The sequence below is a fragment of the Eucyclogobius newberryi genome, unplaced genomic scaffold, assembly GCF_026437365.1.
Source record: "Eucyclogobius newberryi isolate DKJ021-1_F unplaced genomic scaffold, fEucNew1.0.hap1 SCAF_20, whole genome shotgun sequence".
In the NCBI taxonomy this organism is placed as follows: domain Eukaryota; kingdom Metazoa; phylum Chordata; class Actinopteri; order Gobiiformes; family Gobiidae; genus Eucyclogobius; species Eucyclogobius newberryi.
In genome coordinates, this window is record NW_027315835.1 from 19,371,807 (window position 1) to 19,384,163 (window position 12,357).

The 12,357-nt window shown below is 46.9% G+C and overlaps 1 protein-coding gene across 2 annotated transcripts in view; it reads right to left on the reverse strand.

Moving 5' to 3' along the window:
• The window catches only part of itga3b (integrin, alpha 3b), a 44,134-nt gene that overhangs the window by 3,964 nt on the left and 27,813 nt on the right, over positions 1-12,357 (reverse strand). For both annotated transcript variants that reach the window (XM_072456049.1, XM_072456050.1), the window contains exons 8-21: positions 11,435-11,523; positions 11,223-11,359; positions 11,028-11,111; positions 10,349-10,416; positions 10,146-10,288; positions 9,932-10,078; positions 9,762-9,859; positions 8,549-8,717; positions 8,395-8,469; positions 8,237-8,316; positions 7,300-7,377; positions 6,751-6,853; positions 5,895-6,071; positions 1,290-1,418 (exon numbers count right to left, since the gene is read on the reverse strand). In XM_072456049.1, the coding sequence (XP_072312150.1) occupies positions 1,290-1,418; positions 5,895-6,071; positions 6,751-6,853; positions 7,300-7,377; positions 8,237-8,316; positions 8,395-8,469; positions 8,549-8,717; positions 9,762-9,859; positions 9,932-10,078; positions 10,146-10,288; positions 10,349-10,416; positions 11,028-11,111; positions 11,223-11,359; positions 11,435-11,523 (1,577 nt within the window). The remainder of the gene's footprint in view (positions 1-1,289; positions 1,419-5,894; positions 6,072-6,750; positions 6,854-7,299; positions 7,378-8,236; positions 8,317-8,394; positions 8,470-8,548; positions 8,718-9,761; positions 9,860-9,931; positions 10,079-10,145; positions 10,289-10,348; positions 10,417-11,027; positions 11,112-11,222; positions 11,360-11,434; positions 11,524-12,357) is intronic.

A 12,357-nucleotide genomic window follows, 5' to 3' on the forward strand; every position in this document is an offset into this window, starting at 1 on the left:
AGAGGAGGGCGAGAGAGAGGGGGACGAGAGGACGAGAGGAAGACAAGAGGGGGACGAGAGGAGGACTAGAGGAGGACTAGAGGAGGACGAGAGGAGGACTAGAGGAGGACTAGAGGAGGACGAGAGGACGACTAGAGGAGGACGAGAGAGAGGGGGACGAGAGGAGGACGAGAGGAGGACTAGAGGAGGACTAGAGGAGGACGAGAGGAGGACTGGAGGAGGACTAGAGGAGGACTAGAGGAGGACGAGAGGAGGACGAGAGGAGGATGAGAGGGGGACGAGAGGGGGACGAGAGGAGGACGAGAGGAGGACGAGAGGAGGGCGAGAGAGAGCGGGACGAGAGGAGGGCAAGAGAGAGGGGGACGAGAGGAGGGCGAGAGAGAGGGGGACGAGAGGAGGACGAGAGGGGGACGAGAGGAGGACGAGAGGAGGACTAGAGGAGGACCAGAGGAGGACCAGAGGAGGACTAGAGGAGGACGAGAGGAGGACGAGAGGAGGACCAGAGGAGGACCAGAGGAGGACCAGAGGAGGACGAGAGGAGGACTAGAGGAGGACGAGAGGAGGACGAGAGGAGGACTAGAGGAGGACGAGAGGAGGACGAGAGGAGCACGAGAGGAGGACGAGAGGAGGCCCAGAGGAGGACCAGAGGAGGACCAGAGGAGGACGAGAGGAGGACGAGAGAAGGACTAGAGGAGGACCAGAGGAGGACCAGAGAAGGACTAGAGGAGGACCAGAAGAGGACCAGAGGAGGACCAAAGGAGGAATAGAGGAGGACCAGAGGAGGACCAGAGGAGGACCAGAGGAGGACGAGAGGAGGACTAGAGGAGGACCAGAGGAGGACGAGAGGAGGACGAGAGGAGGACTAGAGGAGGGCTAGAGAAGGACCAGAGGAGGACTAGAGGAGGACTAGAGGAGGACCAGAGGAGGACCAGAGGAGGACGAGAGGAGGACTAGAGGAGGACCAGAGGAGGACTAGAGAAGGACCAGAGGAGGACTAAAGGAGGACTAGAGGAGGACTAGAGAAGTACCAGAGGAGGACTAGAGGAGGACCAGAGGAGGACTAAAGAAGGACCAGAGGAGGACTAGAGGAGGACTAGAGAAGGACCAGAGGAGGACTAGAGGAGGACCAGAGGAGGACTAGAGAAGGACCAGAGGAGGACTAGAGAAGGACCAGAGGAGGACTAGAGGAGGACCAGAGGAGGACCAGAGGACTAGAGGAGGACGAGAGGAGGACCAGAGGACTAGAGGAGGACTAGAGGGTTTGTGTTTTCCGGCGCCGTGGCCCTTACCAGCAGGAAGCTCTCTTTCTTTGGGCCGAGGACTGTGATTGCCGCCTGTGGCTCAATAATCACGGGCTGATTGTTCTCATCATCCACAACCACCTGACGCCTCGAGCGCTTTTTGGGTCTGTCTGACAACTGCGAGACGACGAGGCACGAGAAGAAGGACAACAAAAGGAAAGAGGGAGGAAAGAGACGTTACATCACAGAGCTGCTTGGTAATTACTAGTTGTGATAAAGACATTACCGAATCCGGGCCAGAATAGCATTTCCATTGTCTTTTCCTGTCTGTTGCATTAACATGGTTTATTCAGGGTTTATTCAGGGTTTATTCAGGGCTCTGGGTGTTTCTATGAGTTTGTGGGAAACACAAATATATTCCTGAGGTTTGGCTTTGGCCTTTATTCAAGTCTTTTTTTGTGCAAACTCATCTAAACCAACAAATATATTTATGTTTTATTATAATGCCCTGAGTAAATATAGTTTACCAAAATAATTGATAATACTGCAGTTCCCCAATGAACAGGGAAGTACATAACTATAACAGTTTGCACAAAACTGGAACTCATAGTGATATTTGAATACTTTTAGACTATCCATCCATCCATCCATCCATCCATCTTCTGCCGCTTTATCCGGGGCCTGGTCGCGGGGGCAGCAGTCTGAGCAGGGACTCCCAGACTTCCTTCTCCCCAGACACTTCCTCTAACTCCTCCGGGGGGATCCCGAGGCGTTCCCAGGCCAGCCGAGAGACATAGTCTCTCCAGCGTGTCCTGGGTCTTCCCCGGGGCCTCTTCCCGGTGGGACATGCCTGAAACACCTCCCGAGGGAGGCGCCCAGGAGGCATCCGGAACAGATGCCCGAGCCACCTCAGCTGGCTCCTCTCGACGTGGAGGAGCAGCGGCTCTACTCCGAGCTCCCCCCGTGTGGCCGAGCTCCTCACCTTATCTCTAAGGGAGCGCCCAGCCACACGGCGGAGGAAACTCATTTCGACCGCTTGTATCCGCGATCTTGTTCTTTCGGTCACTACCCAAAGCTCATGACCATAGGTGAGGGTAGGAACGTAGACCGACCGGTAAATAGAGAGCTTTGCCTTTCGGCTCAGCTCCCTCTTCACCACAACGGTCCGATGCAGCGACTGCATCACTGCAGCCGCTGCACCGATCCGCCTGTCGATCTCACGCTCCATCTTTCCCTCACTCGTGAACAAGACCCCGAGATACTTGAACTCCTCCACTTGGGGCAAGGACACCCCACCCACCTGGAGAGGGCAAGCCACCTTTTTCCGGTCAAGAACCATGGCCTCGGATTTGGAGGTGCTGATTCTCATCCCAGCCGCTTCACACTCGGCTGCAAACCGTCCCAGTGCATGTTGCAGGTCCGGGTTTGATGGAGCCATCAGGACAACATCGTCTGCAAACAGCAGAGATGAGATCCTGTGGTCCCCAAACCGGACACCCTCCGACCCCTGACTGCGCCTAGAAATTCTGTCCATAAAAATTATGAACAGAACCGGTGACACAGGGCAGCCCTGGCGGAGTCCAACATGCACTGGGAACAGGTCTGACTTACTGCCGGCAATGCGGACACAGCTCCTGCTCCGGTCATACAGGGACCGGACAGCCCTGAGCAAAGGGCCCCGGACCCCGTACTCCCGGAGCACCCCCCAAAGGACACCCCGAGGGACACGGTCGAAAGCCTTCTCCAGATCCACAAAGCACATGTGGACTGGTTGGGCAAACTCCCATGAACCCTCGAGCACCCGATGGAGGGTATAGAGCTGGTCCAGTGTTCCACGACCGGGACGAAAACCACTCTGCTCCTCCTGAATCCGAGGTTCGACTATCGGTCGGATTCTCCTCTCCAGTACCTTGGAATAGACCTTACCCGGGAGGCTGAGGAGTGTGATCCCTCTGTAGTTGGAACACACCCTCCGGCCCCCCTTCTTGAACAGAGGGACCACCACCCCGGTCTGCCAGTCCAGAGGCATTGTCCCTGAACGCCACGCGATGTTGCAGAGACGTGTCAACCAAGACAGTCCTACAACATCCAGATACTTTAGGTACTCAGGGCGGATCTCATCCACCCCCGGAGCCCTGCCACCGAGGAGTTTGCGAACAACCTCAGTGACTTCAGCTTGGGTGATGGATGAGCCAGCCTCCGAGTCCCCGGTCTCTACTTCCTCTTCGGAAGACGTGACTGAGGGATTAAGGAGATCCTCAAAGTATTCCTTCCACCGTCCGACGACATCCCCAGTCGAGGTCAGCAGGCCTCCACCCGCACCGTAAACGGTGTTGGTGAGACACTGCTTCCCCCTCCTGAGGCGCCGGACGGTTTGCCAGAATTTCTTTGGTGCCGACCGATAGTCCTCCTCCATGGCCTCCCCGAACTCCTCCCAGGCCCGAGTTTTTGCCTCTGCGACAGCACGAGCCGCGGCTCGCTTGGCCTGCCGATACCTGTCGATGACCTCCGGAGACCTACAAGCCAGAGTGGCCTGATAGGCCTCCTTCTTCAGTCTGACGGCATCCCTTACTTCCGGTGTCCACCACCGGGTTCGGGGGTTGCCGCCACGACAGGCACCGGAGACCTTGCGACCACAACTCCGAGCAGCCGCATCGACAATGGAGGCGGAGAACATGGTCCACTCGGACTCAATGTCCCCAACCTCCCCCGGGACATGGGAGAAGCTCTCCCGGAGGTGCGAGTTGAATACCCTACTGACAGAGGGCTCCACTAGACGTTCCCAACAGATCCTCACAATGCGCTTGGGTCTGCCAAGTCTGTCCGGCTTCCTCCTCCGCCAGCGGATCCAACTCACCACCAGGTGGTGATCGGTTGACAACTCTGCCCCTCTCTTCACCCGAGTGTCCAAGACACGCGGCCGGAGGTCTGATGACACGACAACAAAGTCGATCATTGACCTCCAGCCTAGGGTGTCCTGGTGCCATGTGCACTGATGGACACCCTTGTGCTTGAACATGGTGTTCGTTATGGACAATCCGTGGCTAGCACAGAAGTCCAATAACTGAACACCGCTCGGGTTCAGATCGGGGAAGCCGTTCTTCCCGATCACCCCTCTCCAGGTGTCACTGTCATTGCCCACGTGGGCGTTGAAGTCCCCCAGTAGAACAACGGAGTCCCCGGTCGGTGCACTGTCCAGTACCCCTCCCAAGGACTCCAAGAAGGCCGGGTACTCTGCACTGCTGTTCGGCCCGTAGGCCGCCACAACAGTGAGAGACCTGTCCCCCACCCGAAGGCGGAGAGACGCGACCCTCTCGTTCACCGGGGTAAACTCCAACACGTGGCGGCTGAGCTGAGGGGCTATCAGCAAGCCCACACCAGCCCGCCGCCTCTCCCCGCGGGCAACACCAGAGAAGTGGAGCGTCCAGCCCCTCTCGAGGAGATGGGTTCCAGAGCCCAAACTGTGCGTGGAGGTGAGGCCGACTATATCTAGTCGGTATCGCTCAACCTCCCGCACAAGCTCAGGCTCTTTCCCCCCCAGCGAGGTGACATTCCATGTCCCCAGAGTTAGTCTCTGTGTCTGGAGATCTGGTCGCCGAGGCCCCTGCCGTCGACTGCCGCCCAGATCTCTCTGCACCGGCCCCTTATGGATCCTCCTGCGGGTGGTGGGCCCACGGGAGGGCGGCCCCACGTCGCTCTTTCGGGCTGTGCCCGGCCGGGCCCCGTGGGGTAAGACCCGGCCACCAGGCGCTCGCCATGGAGCACCCATCCCAGGCCTGGCTCCAGGATGGGGCCCCGGTGACGCCGATCCGGGCGACGTAAACGGCCTTGTTCGTGTCGTCGTCATGAGAGGCTTCTGAACCGATCTTTGTCTGACCCGTCACCTAGGACCTGTTTGCCTTGGGAGACCCTACCAGGGGCATGAAGCCCCCGACAACCTAGCTCCCGGGACCTTTTAGACTAAATAATCAGAAAAATAATGATATAGAAACAAATATATTCATTCCTAAATGTATTATATATATATATATATATATATATATATATATATATATATATATATTGTATATGACAAATTTGTCAGATTGAAAACCAAGACTAAAGGCAAATTTAATTAATGAATAAGGAAATTCTGAATAAAATCTGTTTTCATTTAAAAAACACTACATTTCTGTCAGATTTCTGTCACCATGGTATTATTACGATATATTTCGTTTATTTTGATGCCGATAACTGTCACGTATATATATCGATACTTTAGTGATATCACATGCACTACTACTACTACTACAACTACTACTACTACAACTACTACTACTATTTATGAAATACCCTTTTATGAAAAAATACTTATATTATTTTTACTATTTTGACCATTCTTTGATTTATTGTCTCTATACATTTTTACAATGTATTTTTTTTTATCATTATTGTGCCATGATGTATATTTACAGCACTTTAGGGTAGTTTTGTTAATGTGCTTTATAAATAAACGTGACTTTGACCAACAGAAATAGATCAAGTTAGAACAGTAACCACAAAATGTCTTTTAAATACTTAAACTATTGCGTGAGGAACGGCTATTTTAATGTAATTCATGTCCTTCACATTTCTTCCCCGTGACGTGCTGTGTGGGAGCCGGAGTCTGCTCACAGTGAGGTTAAGTGGGTTCACGATGAGTCCGGGCGGTTTGCACTGTGTCTCCACGTCGGTTGTCACGGTGATCTTGGTCAGGTACAGGAGCCACTTGCCGTTGGTGACCTCAGCCGGCCACTCGAACTCCACCGCCAGCGTAGCCAGGTCTCGTAGCGGCTGCCCTCGAACGTCCACCTGCCAAACACAGAACAAACAGGATCAGGGATAATGACCATGATGACACAGGAAGTAGCTTCATCGACCCGAGTGTGCGTTTGTGTGTAAACACTTTCTATTACTAAAGAATGCTTCAAACAGGATTAATATCAATGTCTTGTGTCCTGGGCGTGGTGAATTTGCAGAGAAATGGATGAGAATGCAACAGTTTAACTTTAAAGCTTTACAAGAGGTCAGAGGTGAGTACTAGAGTCATTACTGTCTATTTTCTATTTCCCGTGTTTGTACCCTGGGCCTCTCTGTGTCCGTTACTCTGTGTCTGCCCTGCTTTAGTTGATTGTGTATAAAAGTAGTCCAACAAGGTATTAAAAATAAAATAAGCTATTTAAATATAATGCAAAAGCTATTTAAACTCTCATTGTTAAGAGCAAATAAAGCAGACAAATAAGATTGTTCTTCTTTATGCTCCTTTTCATTCATTCTTTACTTAATCACACGCTCTCTGGTCTTTTTGTACAAATAAAATAAATAAAGCACTATATATATATACATAATTAATCAAAATAGAACCACCCAGTTACGCGCCACCAAACCCGAGGCTCGTTTTCCCCCCGCAGTATTAAAGTTGAGGGGCGTGGTCACTTGAAAGGCTGGGTGTGGATGCAGTCTTAATATAGTGGAGCTGGAGGTGACTCACATTGAAGGTGAACTCCACCAGGCTGCCCACGTCACTGCTGTTGACCATGGCAGACTCGCCCTTCACCGAGCCGCTGAACTGCGTCTGCAACACCGGCTGCGCTCTAGAAGGCCAGGCAAGTTTATTTGTAGAGCACATTTCATACACAAGGCAATTCAAAGTGCTTCACACAGCAGGAAAAATGCAATCAAATCACAAGAAATTACAGAAACAGAAATACAATCAAATTAACTAAATAAAAAATCAAAATAAAAAACACCTAGCCAAATCTAAATGTATCGGACCACATTGGCAGGCATTCCAGACACTCATATGTACACACATTCCTTCTCATATTCATTTGACATTGCAGCATGACAGGCGTCTCTGGGATGGACACATCACTTTTAGATTGATTTGTTCCCATATCTGCGCGCTTTCTGCAAACTGCACACGCTCTCGTCGACGCCTCCACCTGATGTGTGGCGCTTCTCTTTACCGAGAAGCAGATTTGGAAAGAGAATGGCGTGTGTTTTATGTGTTATGTGTTTGAGTAAATGTGCGACTTACATTGAGAACGAAGGGCGGATGGTGTTTTGAACGAGGAGGCCAACGGGAACAGGAAACAGGTCGCTCTGCTCGCTCACACTGACGATCATAAAACATTATCTTGAGATGCTATAGACACACGACAAATGCTATAGACACTGATCACTACAGAACTGGATCAGAGCGTCTCCCAACTGCAGCTCCAGGTGTTTATCACAATAATCTGCACTTTCGATTGTATCACCTGTTGGCCTTCATTTCTTATGTCTGAAAATATTTTCATCATATTGAAAACAGATCAGGAAATAATATATTTTAAAAGGAAATGAAAGCAAGCTATACTTAATAAAGATGGCGACATTAAAGGTGAGATGTTGTGAAAAAGATGGCATTTTTGAAATTCTTAAATCAAAACAGGCAAAAATATGTACGTTAAAACAAAATATTAGGAATAAACATTTGCACTGACTTTGTTTGTAAAAAAAATGTACATGTCTGGAATCAACATCTAAGTGTAATTGTCCATGTGTGGTCTTGTGTGGACCCCAGGAGGAACAGCTATTTTCGTGGTAATACTGCAGTAATGTGGATCCTGAATAAATAAATAAAACATTAAAATAGTATTTTTGTTACTATACTGTACAACTCTCACCCACTCTAAAAATAAATGTATACGTATAACTCTCAGCAGATACATACTCTCTGTTATTGCACAGTTTTCCTTTGCTTCCTACAAATTATGAATGATTATAAAGAGCAGGCCTAATAAACATAAGCAGCAGTGCACCGTACATATATATTATATTATATTATGTTATATTATGTTATAGTCATATGTCATATCATTTGGTGAAAAGGATCAAAATCAACCCAACAAAAAAACAGCTTGTATCTGAATTCACTCTAAAAGTGAGCAGCTATAAGACACAAATAAAATAATAACCATTTAAACACTTACGTGGACAGGAGAAGCTGGGATATAATTTCGTGTGTGTACAAGTCAATCCCTGAGGTCTCAAATATCAGCATCAGTGACACCTAATGTATGTGAAAACGTGAAAAATGAGTGAACTATTTGTTTTACAGACTTGTTTTTATGACTATTAACAAACCAACCTTGTCGTTGCCTTTGAGTGGATTGTCCAAGTCGCACATGAGTGTTTGTTCCAGGCTGCATTCGACTCTATTGTCCTGTGAGCACAATCACAAACATGTATCAGTCTGATTAGAAGTGTGTGTTGTGCTCTGCTGCCCCCTGGTGGGCCCTCACCTCAGATCGGACCCCAGAGTACCTCAGGGCCTCTGGGATGGTCACATTGAGCTCGGCCTGGTGAGCGTCTTCAGCCAGTTTCCCGGCAGAGGGGAAGTTGGTCACCTCCACCAGGAGCCAGATCAGCCTGATGTCGCTGCTGAACTGAAAGACCTGGAAGTTTCCCTGTCTGCAGAAGAACTCACTGAGTTATGCTCATGCATCTTAAAGAGACTTTAGGTTTACTTCATCATTTACTGAGCACTCAAGCCTCAGTCACTGATACAACAGGATTACACAAACATACAGGAATCAAATCACAACTTTGACTAAACTAATGATGAGGAAACGCTGTTGTAACAAGGTAAAAGCTCATTAAAGTTGATTTAGCATAGAATGTCCCAAAGGAATCAGATCTAATTCTAGTTGATCTGAATCTAACTGAAACTCAGTTTCAAATTACTTTTTAAGATAATAATAGAATAATAGTATTGCTTTTTCTGTATAATATTAATATTGCCAGATAGTTTGTATGGACTGTAATGACACAACAGGTGTAGAGTTGACCATTTTAATTTTTAGAATAAATTGTATCACACAATGTGATACGAACAAATCAGTTTAAAGGATATTAGGAGTTCAGATAACTTTGTATTAAATCTAGCACTTACTCATTCAATGAATACATTCTCGTAATTGTCCAAATAAAAGCAGGTGCAAAGCAAATACAAGAGTGAGTCCTGGTCTGGGTTGGACCTGGTTCAGTCCTGTGTGAACCTACTCATGACATTCTCAAAGGTCTTGAGAATTGTTTGTCTCCTTTTTGCTTGTCTTTAAATTCAAACATTACATTCTAAACACAATGCGTGTCGAGCTGCAGATTCAGCGCTGTCCGCGCATACGTAGGATACGTCACTTTTGATTTGGTGACTTCAGCTTGTGACTAAGTTACAGGATGTATTTTCCAAAAAGAAAATAGACCTGGAGCTGTTATATCTGTTATATCTGTTGCGGTCTCTACTTGCGTGGCGCTCTTATAAATTGGCCCAGTTGAGTTTTTGGTGAAACACAAAGTTGTGGCTGAGCTGTTCTCTATTTAGAACAGGTCCAGGCTGGTGAAAGAGAGAGGCCCTCAGGCACCAGGCTGGTGACCCCTGTTCTAAAACAATATCTTGCTTTTCAAAGACTTCATCAAAGTATGAGCACTGTCAGTGTAATTACAGTGTTACTTTACCTGGGGTAGGGACTTTCCTTGTCATCCACATACTGAGCTGTCAGCTGCAGGTTACTGGAGCATGTGTTGTCAAGGCCGCACTCTTTCAGAAAGTGAATCTACAAAATAATACATCATATTTAAATATCTGTGTTTAGAGTTAGACCTGTGTATCATCCACAGCTCTGTACCTCTGTTCTCTGTGTGAGCCTCTGCTCCTGGCTGAAAATGGGATACGAGTCCAGGTTCTGTAAAGAGCGTCTTGTCTTTGGCTTCTGCTCATTTATGGAAACGTTGAGAGAGAAAACCACCGGCTCAAGTTTGTCTCGCAGAGGAGCCTGTCCAGAGTATCAGTTACATTTACATCACAGAATATAAAAACATCACAAACATGAAGTGTCTTACCACCACAGAGAGCTTCAGAGTTTGACACTCTTTTTTTGAAGCGGTTAAAGCGATGACGTCGGAGTAAGAGTCGGCGTTGTCCTGGAACACCACTCGGGCGCTCTTCCTCGTGTCCATGTCCGCCTCAATTGTGTACTTCACATCTGCAGAGAAACGCATCAGTATTTTAATGTTCAGTTTAATCTCACATGTTGTTTACTTACTGATGGTTCTCTTGAAGTTTTTGTTCCCATTGCTCAGAGTAAAAGACATGCAGATGGTGGCGGTGATGCTGCAACGAGGAGAAATACTGTTTTAGAGCAGTTTTGTTACTATTGTAAAAGGAGAAAAAGTATCACATAAAAAATAAGTATTGAAGTACTTTTAGAGTAAAAAAACATCTGCTAAATTTTGGTGAACAGAAGCAACTGGACTCAAAATGTCACCATGATTATGCTTCCAAATAAGCAGCGGTCAAGTACTTTTGACTTTTCAGTCTGTTTGTAAAAGAAAAAGTGAAAAATCCACGGTAAAATTTGATGCACAGTACGAAACTTTTAGCCAGAAAGTAGACAAAAGCAAAATTATGTTTAGTTTGTTTTTCTCTATGGGTGTTTTTTATTTTACAAACTGTGTCCTGTGGGCGGGCTTGCGTCTCCACAGACCTGACTCATACTTGTCCCATTTATCTGCCTGGAAATAGTGCTGAAGTGTGGTTTTAAAGAAATATTGCACAAAACAAGGACGTTCTAATGTTTTTAGGTTCCATTTTGAGCTGTTTATGCAACTAAACTGAATCAACAAAAAGGAAATTATGCAGGTGACATTCCACATACTGAGTCACCTGCATAATTTCCTTTTTGTAATGGGTTTGTCTTCTAACACAACTAAAACAACACTTACCATGGTTGGTTTACACACTGATTAGGGTCTACAATCTTTGGCTCGACTGTTATTTCTTTGGTTAAGTGGATAACAGGTCTTGATCTGAAGAAAAAAAGCATTTAGCATTTACAATAGTATTTTTTAAATACTATTCCACAATGCTGGAGATCTGTCTTCGCTCCAAACATGCATTTAGCTGCCATGTTATTTCACCTCAACAAAGCAATGCGGTCATCCAGCGAGCCCACTAAGATGTCTGGATAACTGTTCTCATCCATGTCCATGCCCCCGTTGATGGAGTAACCAAAAGTCTGGAATCCTTCAGTGCCAATGGATTTACCTTTGATCACCTGCAGATGGCGACAAAGACTGATGCTCTACTAGGAAGTAACACACTTTGTTTGCTCTTATTTGCATTATATTACCTGACTGGGCTTCTCCGAGATCCCCTCTTTACTCCCGGTCCAAATGTAGACCTGGCCTGTCTCGTGGAAGGGCGCGCCCACAGCAAAGTCTGTGTAGAGAAGAATGGATCTGATACAATACTACACGTGTCCTCTAGATGGCAGCACTACCCAGTCAATGAAAACTACTGTTGAAATGACATTGCTTTAGTCTGGTTTTAGTCCTTAATGAAGACCTGGTTTAGTTTTGCTTTAGTCCTGTGATTTTGTGCCTATTTTAGTCCTGTCTTAGTCTTGCTTTAGTCCTGGTGTTGACCCTTGTTTAGTCCTGTCTTAGTCTTGCTTTAGTCCTAGGTTTGACCCTTGTTTAGTCCTGTTTTATTCTTGCTTTAGTCATGGTTTAGTCCTGTTTTATTATTGCTTTAGTCCTAGTTTTGACCCTTGTTTAGTCCTGTTTTATTCTTGCTTTAGTCCTGGTTTTGTCCATGGTTTAGTCCTGTGTTTTAGTCTGGCTTTAGTCCTGGCTTTGACACTTCTTTAGTCTTGTTTTATTCTTGCTTTAGTCCTGGTTTATTCTTGCTTTAGACATGGTTTAGTCCTGTTTTATTCTTGCTTTAGTCCTGGTTTAGTCCTGTTTTAGTTTTTGATTAAGTTTGAGTTTAATTTTAATATAGTTCAGATTTTGCCCCAGGTTTAGTCCTGTTTTAGTCTGGCTTTAGTCCTGGTTTAGTCCTGTTTTAGTCTTACTTTAGTCCTGGTTTAGTCCTGTTTTAGTCTTGCTTTAGTCCTGGTTTAGTCCTGTTTTAGTCCTGTTTTAGTCTTACTTTAGTCCTGTTTTAGTCTTGCTTTAGTCCTGGTTTAGTCCTGTTTTAGTCTTGCTTTAGTCCTGGTTTAGTCCTGTTTTAGTCTGGCTTTAGTCCTGGTTTTGACACTTCTTTAGTCTT